The sequence below is a fragment of the Dipodomys spectabilis genome, unplaced genomic scaffold (genome assembly GCF_019054845.1).
Source record: "Dipodomys spectabilis isolate Male_0828 unplaced genomic scaffold, ASM1905484v1 ptg000264l, whole genome shotgun sequence".
Taxonomy (NCBI): Eukaryota; Metazoa; Chordata; class Mammalia; order Rodentia; family Heteromyidae; genus Dipodomys; species Dipodomys spectabilis.
Window position 1 is genome coordinate 7,785,629 of NW_024870941.1, and position 14,418 is coordinate 7,800,046.

The 14,418-nt window shown below is 51.9% G+C and overlaps 1 protein-coding gene across 3 annotated transcripts in view; it reads right to left on the reverse strand.

The window, feature by feature from the left end:
• Positions 1-3,349: 3,349 nt before the first annotated feature.
• Positions 3,350-14,418, reverse strand: part of Trappc9 (trafficking protein particle complex subunit 9) — a 454,043-nt gene continuing 442,974 nt past the window's right edge. For all 3 annotated transcript variants that reach the window (XM_042699917.1, XM_042699915.1, XM_042699916.1), the window contains 2 exons: positions 4,656-4,879; positions 3,350-4,027 (listed from right to left, as the gene is read on the reverse strand). In XM_042699917.1, the coding sequence (XP_042555851.1) occupies positions 3,860-4,027; positions 4,656-4,879 (392 nt within the window). In that variant the 3' untranslated portion in view covers positions 3,350-3,859. The remainder of the gene's footprint in view (positions 4,028-4,655; positions 4,880-14,418) is intronic.

Below are 14,418 nucleotides of genomic sequence, written 5' to 3' on the forward strand. Positions count from 1 at the left end.
ACACTTGTCTTATTCAATTTAACAGAACACTTACATTTCACGTAATTTTTCAAGTTTATTGGTGTAACATTCTTCCTGATTTCCTCAGTGTATTTATAATGTTCTCCAATTATTGTCTGCAATGTGATGATTTGTGCCTCTTCTCTTTACTAATCTAATTAGGTATTTAAAACAACAACCTTTGGCCTTTTGGTATTGTGCATTTCTTTCTTACTTGGTTAATTTGTGGCCTTATTTTTATTATATCCTTCTATGGTCTTCCCTTCTCCTGCCAGAGTCTTTAGTTCCTGGGGAGAATACTTAGCTCACTAACTCTCACTTTCCTCTTCTAGAATGTCTCACTATGCAGCTGCACCTGGAGTCAAACTTGTGGCTCTCCTGCCTGTGATCTTCAAGTGCTGGTATTATAGTCAGGTGCCATCTTGCCTGGCCAAAGCTCCTATGTCCTTTTGTGTGTAGTGCTGGAAATTGCACCCAGGGCTTCATGCATGTTAGGCAAGTACTTTATCACTGATCAATATCTCTAGCACCCATATTTGTCTTTTTTACTCTTTCAGTTACTAGGAGTGACATGTTAAAATCTCCCACCGTAACCGTAGACTATTTTTCCTTGCACTTCCATCAGCTTTTCTTTATCTATTTGAGGATATATTATTTATTGCATATTCATTTGGAGTTATTGTCGCTTCTTGTTATTGTCTTTCTTTTTAGTCGTAGTTTATTTTTGGCTTGGAATTTCTTTTTAAGATTTTTCTGGTACATCTTTTCTTGCCAGTTTATTTCTGTCTTCTATTCCTTAAGTCTGTATGTTTATCATCACAACCCTGGTTTAATGGGGTTTGTCTAGTCTTTCATCTCAAATATTTACCTTTGTTCATTTCTTGTAGTACTTATGTACTTACTTATTTCAACAACTTATTTTTAGTTACTTCCTAAATCATTACTTAACTGTGTATACCTCATTTTTTCCTCAACTCTAACATGTGAATAATAGTTATCTAAAGATTTTGTAAGAATGTTTTTATAGGTGAGAAAAAGGCTGATAAAGTATCCTATAAGGAAGGAATATAAGCTGCATTAAAACATGTTGGCTTTATAGTTATAGCAATACATAAGGAAGATGAATATAATAATCTTAGAGCAATGTCTAACACATAGGGGTATATTAATTGCAAGCTTTACTGTGATCATTATTAATATTATTATGGTCACAATTTTGTTGTACCATTTCGTGTGTGTGTGTGTGTGTGTGTGTGTGTGTGTGTGTGTGTGTGTGTGTGTGGTGTTACTTAGGCTTGAACCCAGGGCTTTATACATGCTAGACAAGTGCTCCACTACTGAGCTACACCTCCAGCCTTCTATTTTTTTCCTAGTTCCTTTTTTCTTTTCTTTTCTTTCCATTTACAAGAAATGGAAACTTTCATAATTAAAGCACCAAATCCTAAATCTGCCAAAAATCGTTTTCTCTTCTCCCAGAGCCATTAAGACTGTGATCAAAGCACCTTAAACTCTTTCCTCCCACTCTTTCCTCACCAACGTTTATTTTTACTATATCTGTAAACTTCATCATGTTTTAATTCCATTATTTATTCCATTATTTAATATGCAATGTTATGTATTTCCATTATCACTATCACTCATTGTAAATGCTTGCTTAGAGTGAATTACATATGAACTGTTAATTTGTTCTTTCTTTGCATCTCTGACATCTATCAATTTTCTTCTGTCTATAGACAGAGACAATTCTTTTGAATTTCCCTTAGTGGAATTTGAGTGATAAATTCTGTTTATAAAAAATGTCATTATTGGGGCTGGGAAGGTGGCTCAGTGGTAGAGCGCTTGCCTTGCATGCAAGAGGCCCTGGGTTCGATTCCTCAGCACCACATAAGCAAAAATAAAAAAATCCGGAAGTGGCGCTGTGGCTCAAGCGGTAGAGCGCTAGCCTTGAGCTGAAGAGCTGAGGGACAGCGCCCAGGCCCAGAGTTCAGGCCCCACAACTGGACCCCCCCCAAAAAATGTCATTATCTTGCCTATTAGAAAGTATCATTCTGATCCAGTACATGATCAGATATTCCACTAACTTCAGGCCCCATTGTGGCTGTAAGAAGTCAGCTGTCAAATGGCCACTTCTTTGAAGGTCATTGTCTTGGTTTTCTAGCTCCTTTAAAGGGCTTCCCTTTTCTAGCCTTCTGAAACTGTTGTGATGTGTCAGTCATATGTCTTAAATGCTGTTCTGCTTACAATTTGTTGTGCCCTTATTAGTTCTCAGAAGTTCTCAGTCATTGTTTTCTCAAATGCTTCCTCTTCTGTAATATCTTATCCTTGCCTCCAGGAACTCTTGTTAGATACAGAGAAAAGCCTCTCCCATGGCTGCTTAAGTCTCTTCCCTAATTTTCTTATCTTTCTGGGCTGCATCTTTCATTAAACTCTCTAGTTCTATCTTCCATTCACTAGTTCTTCCTTGAGTTGGGCTCAATTTGCTCTTCAACCTAATTGCTAAATGTTTAATTTCAATCCTTTATCCCGTTATTCTGTTTAACTCATGTGATATTCTAACCCATTTTAATCATCTTTATGTCTCCTATCAACCCTATGTATTTTATAGTGTGTCTTGTAAGTTTATTATCTGATTCTGTTTCAGGCGGCACTTACTGATTTTCTTTGGCTCTCATGCACGATGCATTGTTTCCTTGTCTATTTAATGACTTTGTTTTAATCTCTGAATTGTTCATTTTTCTTATGCAAACACTTAATTTGGAGTTCAAGCGAGTTTTTCTGCAAAGGATGCTTTTGCTTCTGGTACATCTGTATAAGAGGTGCTACTTGTCTCAGACCACTCTAAAACTGATTAACAGAGGGCAAACTAGGGTTAAAATCAAAGGGCGGAGATAGGGTGCTTTCCAGACAGGCAGGAAGGGAATTGTGTTTTACTTAAGGTCTAAGCATTTGTTTTCCAAATCAGGGGAGAACTGTTCCTTACTGGATTCTCCTCCAGGGGGGCCTTGTGCCCACACCTGACCTGTGTCTGAATGTCTGCTGGGGCCTGAGTGCTTCTATGTCCACCTGCGTGGGGAGGAGAGAGGCTCATGTCCTGGGGGGGTGGGCTCCTCTTGAGGTGGAGGCAGCCAGAGCCAGCCAGGGTTTCAGGGCTCTGGGTGGGGCCGGGGAGGCCAGCACAGTAGTGCACATGTTGGGGGGCTGACCTGGAGCCCTGATCATCTCAGGGTCAGGCAACACTGGTCAGCCTGCTGGTTACAGATGGGCCCACACATGGACGCCTCACCTGGAAGGGTGTGGGCTGGGTGGGGACAGCCCTGGGCTCCCAGGCAGACAGACTCAACCGTGCAGAGAAGGGCAAGGCAGGTGCTTTATTGAAGAACTCGGCAACATAGACACACAGGCCTGGCATTCGGAACCCAGCCAGGCACCCACAACCTCCCTGCCCCTACCTGGGCTCCCCACCCGTGTCCTCTGGAAACGAGGCAGTTTGGGGCTCCTTGTGGGCCAAGGGTGGAGGGCTAGGCCTCCCAGGCAGTGCTCACTTTGGCTGCCTTGCCATTTCTTCCTGCAGCTGAAGGAGGAAGCAGAGCAGCGAAGACCCTCCAGGGGCTGAACGCAGCCAGTGGGACTCAAGAGCCCACATCTGGTGTGCGGTTCGTCAGCTGTAGCGGGCTGGGGGGGGGGCGGGGGACCAGGGGTAGGGGCGAGGGCCCCATGGGCTCCTGTGTGGCCCAGCAGACATGCAGGGAGCGAGGAGAGGCGGGGTGCAGCAGGAGGAGGGCGCAGCCACGGGACCTCTCCCAGCATGGGCGGAGGGGTCAGCAGCGTTCTTCCCGGCGGGGTCAGGGGCTCCGTGGACTCAGGCCTGGGACTCCAGGGCGCGCACGTGCACACTGGGCAGGCAGGACCAGGACGGTGGGAGCTCCTTGCTTTTGCTGTCCTCATGGAAGCGGATATGGAGGAAGAAGTCGCCGGCGTAGAGGAAGAGGAGGGCCCCGAGGCAGGCTGACTGGCCCGAGGGCTGCACCTGAGGTAAGAGGAGGAAGAGCAATCAAATCAGCGAGGCGGGAACACCAGCCCCTAAGCCACCGGGAGGTGGCTAAACCCGTGTGGACGTCACTGGGGCTGAAGACCGGGCTGCTGGGCCCCTCCAAAGCATCTTTGCTGAGCTGCTCTGGGCAAGCTGTATCTCTCTGAGCCTTAGTTATCTTTTAATGCCATACTGGGACTTGAACTCAGGGCCTGGGCACTCTCCCTTGGCTTTTTGCTTAAGGCTAGTGCTCTACTACATTAGCCAAAAGCCCACTTTTGGCTTTGGGGTGGTTATTTTCTCACAGACTTTTTTGCCATGGCTGGCTTCGATCCTCGATCTTCAGACCTCAGGAGAGCGGGCATGAGGCACCAGCATCAGACTTTGTTTTATCTTTCAAAGGAGCTAGTGCTTCATCCCCTCTCTCAAGCATCAGTGGGTTGAGGCTGCCGTGAGCAAAGGCTGGGGGCAGGTGGGCGGGCGGGGTGTGAGCTGAGGCTGGGATCTAGCACGGCAGGGGTGGGCGTGCCAGGGACAGGGGCACAAATCCGAGTGCTAGGACATGCCAGTCTGCTTGGGCAAAGCGTTCCTCACAGCCAAAACCAACCTACACCCTGCCACATACCGCATCCAGATAGAAGGTGCTGGAACCCACGAAGGAGATAAGGTTCTGAAGGTCATAGTTGTGCACGCCGTTCTGGTGGTCCTGGAAGGGGACCACGGTGAGGGCGAAGGGCCCCACGCTGCGTGGGCTCCTGTTGGTGAGCCGCACCTCCAGGCTCACGGGGTCACCCACGGGACAGGCCGCCGCCACCTCGCAGCCACACGGCTGCCCTCCTACCAGCACGTCTGCAAGGAAGACGGGCGGTCAGGGCTGGCCCCGCTCCCCGCGTGGGGGCCAACGGAGCTAGGGGGGCTGTGCCGGCCCCGAGGGGCCGCCTGAGGTGTAACTCAAGAGAATTAAAAGCAGATGAAAGGGCCCTGGACGGCCTGGGTTCTGGGAAAGCCTCTTTCCAGAGCCTCGGCTCCAACCATGGGCCGTCTTTCCCCTCCCGCCCTGCCTGGGGCCACTTGATTAGTCCAAGTCCTGGACTTAATGTTGTCGGGCCCAGACTTCCTGACCGATCTCGGTGGCGCTTCTGCTGCGGCAGCTGCACACGACAGGCGTGAAGAGAAGCTGGGGGAGGCAAAACCTTGGAGCTGCCTGGGTAGAGCCAGGGAGAAGGGGCGCAGGGCGCGTCCAGCCCACGGGAGGCGCCCCACGGGGCTGGCGAGGCGCGCGGGCAGCACTCACTGAGGTGACTAATTAGCTCATAAAGCAGAAGCCTCCTCCCGCGGCGCTCCCACCGGCGTGTGCGTGATCACCCGCACATCGCAAAGCCTCTCCGGGGTAAATAATTTACTTTTACTACTTTTCATTAAAGATTACAGGGAATTCAATTAAAACGAAGGCAGCGCTGCAGCTGGAGAGGAGGCGCGGTGGCCGCGGCTCTCTTTCACAGGCTCTGCAGCTTGTCCAGGCCCTGGGGGTCTGGGAGGCCGGAGGTGAGCACCTGGGCATGGCCTGGCTGTGTCCTTGTGCCCTTGAGGCTGGGGCTGCCCTGGGCCAGCGTCTGGACGCATAGACTAGCGCAGACTCACGCGGGGCCAGCAGTCCTGTGGCCAGGACTCACTCAGTCTGGGACCCAGGATGCCCTTCCAGGAGGCGGAGCTCCAGCCTCAGCCTGGGCCAGTGGGGAGTGGCAGGGACTGTGCTCAGCTGCCCGCCAGCGACCTGACACCTGCAGACCCTGGGTGCCACTCAAGACAGCTCCGATGCGCTGATCAAGACGCACTGTATTCATAAGCTGACTTGTTGAATGGACATTCCTTTGTACAACTACCTAAAGGTCCTGAAAATACATTCTTTTACATGAAAGTAAAAGCTCTGAGTCAATGCCGGCCAAACTCTGTGGCTCTTGGCACACTCTGGCCCGAGGTGCCCAGGAGGCAGCTGCATCGTGGCCGTTTTTAGGGCAGCTGAGCTGCCAGCAGCTGGGCACAGCCCTGCCCAGAGGCTGGGCCCCCGGTCAGGAGCAGGCACAGAAGACATGCCTGCCTGAAGCTGGGCCCCAGGGCCCGGTGGCTTGGGCTGCTTGGTGAGGGAACACTGGGCCTGCTGCAGAGCTCCAGGAAGCCCCGAGAAGCTCTGCCACATGCTGCAAGGACAGAGCTTCCCTCTGGGGTCAGTGGAGCTGAGGGCAGCTGTGCAAAGAGGAGACAAGGTTGTGGGGAGAGTGCGGCCAGAGCCAGCCTGGAGCTGCCCGGTGCCTGCGGTGTGGTGTGCAGCCGGTGCGTGACCCCTCTGGGCTGAGGTTTACAAGGCCTTGATCTAAGAGTCCAACAAGCCACCCAGCTGCATGTGTCAATGGCAAGTTCACAGGGCAGCGCAGGTTAAGGCTTCAGCAGCATCCCGCATCCTCCTGCTCCTATCATGCATCAGGCCACTCTGCTTTAAAGAGACGGAGGCCCGAGCACTCCCTGCGCACAGGCCCTGCACAGCACGCATCCACCCCGCCCTGGGCTGGGCTCCTGTGACCCAGCTCTGCGCCTCCAGGCCCGGTCCACAACTGCCCTCTGCAAGACCGTCCTTGATCATCCCAAGAGGAGGCACCGACCGCAGAGGCTGGCAGAGCATTCCCCAAGCCATGCTGTCTGGACTGCAGAACGTAGAGAAGAAAAATGACTCTCCACTCCTGTCTGTGCCCTAAGTAGCCCCTTCTGTGCCGCTGTCTCCAGGCTCAAAGGAACACTAGAGAAACTGGGGCGAGAGAAAACCTCCATCCCTCACCCAGTGCTAATATGAATTCAGAGTGGGCGAGAGACCTTAACGTTAAGACCTGAAACTGGACAGAATAGGGAAAACACTAGAATTTGCTGGCCTAGACAGGCACTTGCTGTACAGAACTCTAGGAGCTTGACAAATAGGAACGAGGATTGACAGAAGAGATTGCATCAGGCTAAAAAGCTCTGCAGAGTGCAGGATCTCCGTCACCAGGCTGGAAAGTCACCCTGCACAAAGCAAAATCTTTTCCTTGCCAGCCCTGTAACTGACAAGGGTTTAAAATTAAACCTCCAAAATCAATAACCCAATTAATAAAGGGGCAAAGGAGCTGAAGAGACGTTTCTTAACAGGGGAAGTGCAAGTGGCCAATAAATATGTAAAGAAATGCTCATGCCGTTAGCCATGAAGGAGATGCAAGTCGAGAGAACATTGGGATTCCACCTCAGTCCAGTCAGAATGGCCGTCATCAAGAACACAATCAAAACACAATGAACAACAAAGGCTGGCAAGGGTATGGGGTGGGGGGAGGAACCACTGTGGGTGGGAAGGAGAATTAGTGCAACCACTATGGAAACCAGTTTGGCAGTTCCCGAGAGACTAAAGCTAGAGCTTCGCTATGATCCCCAGACCATGGCCATTCCTGGGCATTCATCTTAAGGAACGTTAACTCCGGATATAGTAGCGGTGTGTGCACACCCACACGCATTGCAGCACAACTCTCAATAGCCATGCTGTGGAAACAGCCCTTATGCTCGACACTGATAGATGGAACCAGAAAAGGTGGAGCATTATTCAGCCATAAAGAAGAACGAAACTGCATCATTTGCAGGGAAATGGAGGGTCTAGCAAACATATTAAGCAAAGTGAGCCAGAAGGTCAAACGTCATGTATTCTCTCTCATATGTAGATGTTAGACCTAGATTATAAATACATGTATAAACACAAATTGCATCATGTGTGTGCACACATATATGTGTGTACACCCATGATCAACCTGACTAAAACATGTTTTTTTAAATTTTTATTTATTTTTTATTGTGAAAATACTGTACAGAGGGGTTACAATTACATGGGCAAGATAATGAGTACATTTCTCACCAAGCATTGTAGCCTCCTCCTTTGTTTCCCCTCCCCATCCCTTCCCAGCCTCCCCCCACTCCCCCACCCAATCCTCCCCCCCTGACTAAAGCATGTTATCTTCAGGTGTGAGATACTGTGAAACCCTTTTGAACAGTAGACAGTGTAACAAAAAGAATATTAGGAAGCCAAAACATGTCCAGACTGGGATGTGGGTCCCAGTGGGAGGGAAAGACAAATGGAGAGGGGGAGGCAGGAGTGCAGTCAGCAAAAGCCATGGACATGTGTGAAGATGGAATAGGAAACTGGCTTGGGAAGGGAGGAGGGGGGAAGGAGAAAGAAAGAGCAGGACACTCTTATAAAGACTTACTGTATCCATAGGGGACATGTTAACATGAAATGCCCTTGTGCATCTAATGGAGGCTGAGAAAGAAAAAGAAATGAAGGGAGGGAAGAAGAAACTGCGTGGGCAGGAAGGAGGATCCCCGGGAATGGCACAGTGGGGGGTGGAGTCTAACACACGGAGTGGGTGGAGCCACAGAGTGGGTGGGGCCATGGGGTGAGTATGTCCACACAGAGGACAGAGCCGCAAGCTGGACGGAGCCCGGGCCCCTGAATGAGTACTTGCCAGGCAGCTCCACCAGGAGCAGCACAGACACACGACAAGGCCAGGCAGAGTCCCCGCCAGTCACGGTGCTGAGCTGCGAGGCGCACGGACCTGGGCTCAACTCACCAAGGCCTGCCACCCTCCCCTCTGTGCTACGCCCCTGCACCCTGAGCTCCTGATCCCATTCGCACGCACCGCGGGCAGGGCAGGAAGGACCACGTGGCTCTTCCTTCCTGGGGGTGGCAGGCGGGGAGGAGTGTGCGGCCCTGCCCAGGCTGCTGACACCTGTGTCTGCAGTGACCCCCGGGACTTGTCCCCCGGGGCTGCAGGCCTCTGGAAGAGCACCTACTGGCAGTGCTCCGTCTCCACAAACACACTGGCAGCTGGTCCAGACCCCGGCACCCAGCAAGGCTTCCACCAGGGCTGAAAGCCCCGCTGAGCGGCCGAGGCTGGCCGGGTCGCAGGACTCCGGGGTATGTGCAGCGGAAACCGGCCGGGGGGGGGGGGGGGGACATGTGCACCAGGGACTTCGCAGAACTGGCTCCAGGAAGCCTTCCTGAACCACACCTTCCTCTGCCAGTCCCATGCCACAAGCGGCCTGAATGGACCAACTTCCAGGCACCAGGGTGTGAAGGCAACACTGCACCAATCAGGGGAATAAATGACCCCAGCTCCTTGACCTCTGCAGTGTGGCCTGCGGTAAAGCTCTAAACCTCTCTGAGCCTTGGCTTCTCCATTTGTCACAAGAAGGACAGGGGTTAGGTGACGTCCTTTTTATTACTCTCTAGCTTAGCCCTGTGGCCCCCTCCCATGGCTCTCTCTATCTTTCTAATGGATGACGGGCTGTGCGGGAGGAAGAAATCCCAAACTGAGGGAGATTCAAAGGCCGATTCCTTCAGCGTCCTAGCTCTTGTGCTGCTTCTGAGGAATCCCAGGTGAGACTAGGAACTTCCTGGCTGGAGGGCAGGTGAGTTCCGGAGCTTCAAGCACCGGAAGACATCAGGCTCCAGGAATACAGGCCCACTCGCCCATTTATTCCTCCACAATTCATTGAGCACCTACTATGTGCTTCCTGGAGGAAGAAGAGTGGGGGGCGGGAGGGGGGACTTGGGGCAAGAGGGCCAGGCGTGGGAGGGGCATAAGACAGACTTGATTGAAGGGAGGGGAGCGGGTGGCACCCCTGTTCTGGGTCTTCAGAATTTCCAGTGCGGGGCAGCTCATGGAATGAGTCTGAGAAGTGGAAGAGCTGGGTTATGTCATGCGCTAGCTGAGCGTGGTGGGGAACCGGCTCAAAGCCAGTGAGCCGACCGTGTTCCCAGCACTGTGCCAGGCTACGCCCACTGTCCCTGCAGCCCTTGCTGGAACCCTTGCTGGAGCAGGTGGGGGCTGGGGCCTACGCAGGCGCGTGGCCTGTGCGGGACCAGCACGGCGGGCACGCTGGGATGGCACACGGGAATCCAGAGGCCGCTTCCTGCAGAGCAGGAGGGAAGGAGGCCGGCCACTTTTCAGACAAGGCTGAGATGGATAAGCGGCTGCTCTATACAAAAGCCAAAGACCATTTCTGAGAGGCAGCCTCCTCTGGGAAATGCAGCTCCAGCGGGCGGGAGCTGGCGGGGCTCCCCTGGGAGGGACACAAACTCTACAGCCAACTGCTTTCAAAGGCCCCTGGAGGCCGCCACCAGCTCCCTCAGCTCCGGGCCTGATGCAGGGAGGGGCCCCGCACCCGGCCCTGCCCACGGTCCCCCTGGACCTCCAGCCAGCCATCTCTGTGGGGCCAGGGTGCTCAGATTCCAACTCTGCCTGTGCAAGAGCTCAGGCCCCTGGACCTCAACACTAAAGTGTGCACACGCGTGTGCTGCATGTTGCGTGCATGGGAGCATGCACTGGGTGGGGCACGGTGTGCGTGTGTGCGTGTGTGTGAGTGTGTGGTTCCTGAGCCCTGCTGCGGTGACTGGGCCTTGGATCCCCCTCTCCCGTGCAGGACCCCTGCCGTGCTCCCTAAGCGAACTGTGGCTTCTTGCTCTTCCCCCACTGGCACCCGTAGAATTCACAAAATCTACCCCTCTCCCCCAAGACCAGGTGAACCCTGGTAAAAACAGAGGCAGATCATGCTATTTGCACACTAGCTTCTCGTTGGCTTAAAATAAAACTGAAAAGACAAACACGCCTCTCGAAGCAGGGCACCGGCGGCTCACTCCTGTCATGCTGGCTACCTGGAGGATCATGTTTCATGGCCAGCCTAGACAGAGAAGCTCAAGGGACCCTTTCTCAAGCAACAGCTGGGCACAGTGGTCCACACCTGCCGTTCAAGCTACAATGGGAAGCTAAGAAAAGGAAGCCTATGGCCAGGTGTATATTGAGTTAGAAAGGGACACTCCCATCTCAAAAATAACCAGATATGGTGACGTCACAATCCCAGGCCCCGTGTTCCCAGCACTGGAACAGACAAGAGGACCCGGAAATAAAACCATATACTCATAGTTATCTAATATTGGATAAGGGAGCCAAAGACATACAGTGGAAAAAAGAAAGCCTCTTCAATAACTGGTGTTGGGCATCCAAATGCAAAACGCTAAATGTGGGGTCTCTGTTTGTCACCATCACTAATATTGACTCAAAGTGGATCAAAGACCTCAATGTCAGACCGGAAACTTTGAAATCACTGCTAGAGGGAGTAAGAGAAACACTAGAACTCACAGGCATAGGCAGAAACTTTTTGAAAGGAGTCCCAGGGGCACAGCAGAGAGGAGAGAGACTTGACAAGTGGGATTAGATCCAAACAAAACGTTTCTGCACAGCTAAGGACATGGCTACCAAACCAGAAAGACAGCCAAAGACTGGGAGACCTTTACCAGCTATCTATATTCAAATTGTACAAGAGGCTCAAGAAACTAAACCCTCCCAAAGCTACTAAACCAATCACTAAATGGGCAGAAGAGCTAAGGAGAGACTTCTCAGAAGAAGAGGTAAGACTGGCAAAGAAACACATGAGGACATGCTCATCATCCCTGGCCATAAAGGAAATGCAAATCAAAACAGCTCTGAGATTGCATTTCATCCCAGTTAGACTGGCCAGCATCATGAATCCAAACAACAAATATTGGTGGGCATGTGTGGGAAAAGGAACCCTACTGCACTGTTGGTGGGACTGTCAACTAGGACAACCACTCTGGATAGCAGTCTGGAGATTCCTCAAAAAACTAAACATAGATCTTCTTTACTACCCAGCCATACCATTCCCCGGCATCCACAGAATATCACAAACCAGGGTACTGTGAAGACGCTTGTACATCCATGTTCACTGCTGCACTATTCACAATAGCCAAGTATGGAAACAGCCCAGCTGCCCTACAATAGACAAGCAGATCCAAAAATATGGGGTACCTATATACCATGAAATTTTATACAGCCATTAGAAAGAATATTGTGTCATTTGCAGGAAAATGATGGACCTAGTTAAGTGAGACAAGCCAAACTCAGAGAGACAAACGGCACATGTTTTCTCTCATGTATGGAAGGTAGAGCTAAAATACACTGGGACGTGATAAATTATACAGGTCTGTAGACATACACATATAGTAAGCCTAAAGGAGGAGAGTCTGAGGAGGGGAACACTAAGGCTCAATGTCTATGTGCCTCTGGTCATGTAAAACAATATTTATTGAAATGAACTCCAGGAAATGGAGATGAGGATTTTTCTTTGTTGCTGTTTTTGCTTTCTTTTCACCTTTTTTATTCATTTAGCTGTCTTTGGGAGGGTAGGGGGCACAGAAATGGGAGGACAAAGGGTGAATGAACGCAGCAGTGGTACTCATTAGACACCATGTTGAAAATGAAGTGTACAACTTGTGGGTGAGGACGGGAGGGGAAACTGGGAGAGAGTGAGGGAAGAGGTGACATTGTCCAAAAGGAAATGTACTCTTTACCTGACTTATGTAACTGCAACCCCTCTTTATAATCACAATAAAAAATGTAAAAAGAAATAGCATAAAAATGGGCCAGAGGTGTAGCTGAGTAGTAGAGTACCTGCCTAGCAAGGTACAAGGCCCTAAGTTCAAACCCTAGTACTTATTTATTTATTTATTTACTTACTTAATTATTGCCAGGCTGGGGCCTGAACTCAGGGCCTGGACATTGTCCCTGAGCCCCTTTTATATTCAAGCTAGTGCTCTACCATTTGAGCCACAGTGCCATTTCTGGCTTTCTCTGAGTAGTTTATAGGAGGACTTTCCTGCCTGGGCCGGCTTTGAGATCCTGGGATCTCAACCTCCTGAGTAGCTGGGATCACAGGCTGCTGAGTATGAGTGGGCCTGGCCTACATTTACTGCTGTGTGAGTGACCGGCCCTGGAGCTCCCTAACAGCTGGCACACATCTGCCCACCTGAGCCAGGCTCCCAGGGCTGCCATCTGCCTAGGGCCACTTAGCTCTGTCTAATCAGGCTTGGAGACTGGTGGCAGGCTTACAGGAACAGCTTGTTCTGTGGGGAGTCAGGGAGGAAAGGACTAACCTGACAACCGGGATATTTAATTAGAGCTCCCAAGCTCCCAGCTCCCCCGTGAGGTCCAGGAAATGCAGCGAAGATTCTGGGCCCAGCCTCTGCCTGCTAATCTCCTCTGACAGCCAATGTCTATGGCCTTAACCACTCACCTGGGCCTACCCCATCAACCACCTTTCCTGGAGTGGGCGGCAGAGGCTCCAAGCTGGGCTCAGGGGACCTAGGTCTGCGCTCAGCTGGGTGCCTGGAGTCGGACCCACTCTGGCTCAGGAGCCCTCGGCTGGTGTCTGGGCACAGGACCCTGGGCCTTTCTGCCACCTTCTCTCTGCCATCTCACCACACCTCCATGTCCCTAGCACCTCCTCCTCCAGCTGACCTCCCCCAGCCAGCCAGGCCTCAACTGCTTCTCTCCCTCCTCTGTCACCTGCTCCGTGGGGGGAGGGGGAAGAGCACTGGGGCCTCCAGCAGCCCTGCGGCTAGGTGAGAAAGCAACAAAGCAGGGGGGGCGGTGGGCAAAGTCCACCCAGAATGTCGCAGAAACCAACGCTGTAGGCCAGCACTGAGGCCCGTTCCAGCCTGAGGAATTCCTGCAAAGAGGGCAGACCTAGAACCCAGGGACCAGAACATCCTTCCTGCCTGGGGTCTTAGCAGCCACAGGCACAGCCCAAGATACCAATTCACCGAACATGGGTTGTGGGAAAACAGGGTCCCAAATGGGCTTATGGGGAGGGTGCGCTGTGCATGGCCTGGGAGGGCTGGCTGTGGAGTGTGGAGCCCAAGGTGGGCTTGCTAGGGACTGCAGGGCATTGTAGTGACACTGGCTGGAAGCAGCATGGAGGTGGCTCCATGGGATGGCCTGCTGCACTGGACAGTGGACACTGGAAGGAACCAGTGTGGGGCTGGGTGTGGCGGGCAATGGAACACTGTCTGCAGCACCACACACCGGAGCTGGCTGTCACCCTGTCAAACAATCAGCAGCAGGTAGCTGGTGATGGTGGCCCGGAACCCTACCACGTGGAACCATGTCTGAGTAAGCTAGTGCCACTCACAGAGACAACCAGCCAGGGCCTGACATGGGTTCCATCCTCCCAGCCTGGTGACTTCCTTCATAATGACCAACAGGGCCAAGTTCAAATCCGGCATTTCCAGACTTCTCAGAGTGCCGGGCTGGGAGGTGACTGCAGAGGGATCTGTAAGGCGAGCATCTGTTCCTAGCCCTTGGCTTGCCTACCTTCTCCCCATAGCTCCACCCCTCCTTATACTGGAGTCTTCCTTCTGACACCCAGCCTTCGACATGTCACCTCACCACACCTCTCACCATTTTGTTGCTCCCTTCTCCAAATCAGATAAACCTATATACAAGACACGGGGCACCAAAATCAAA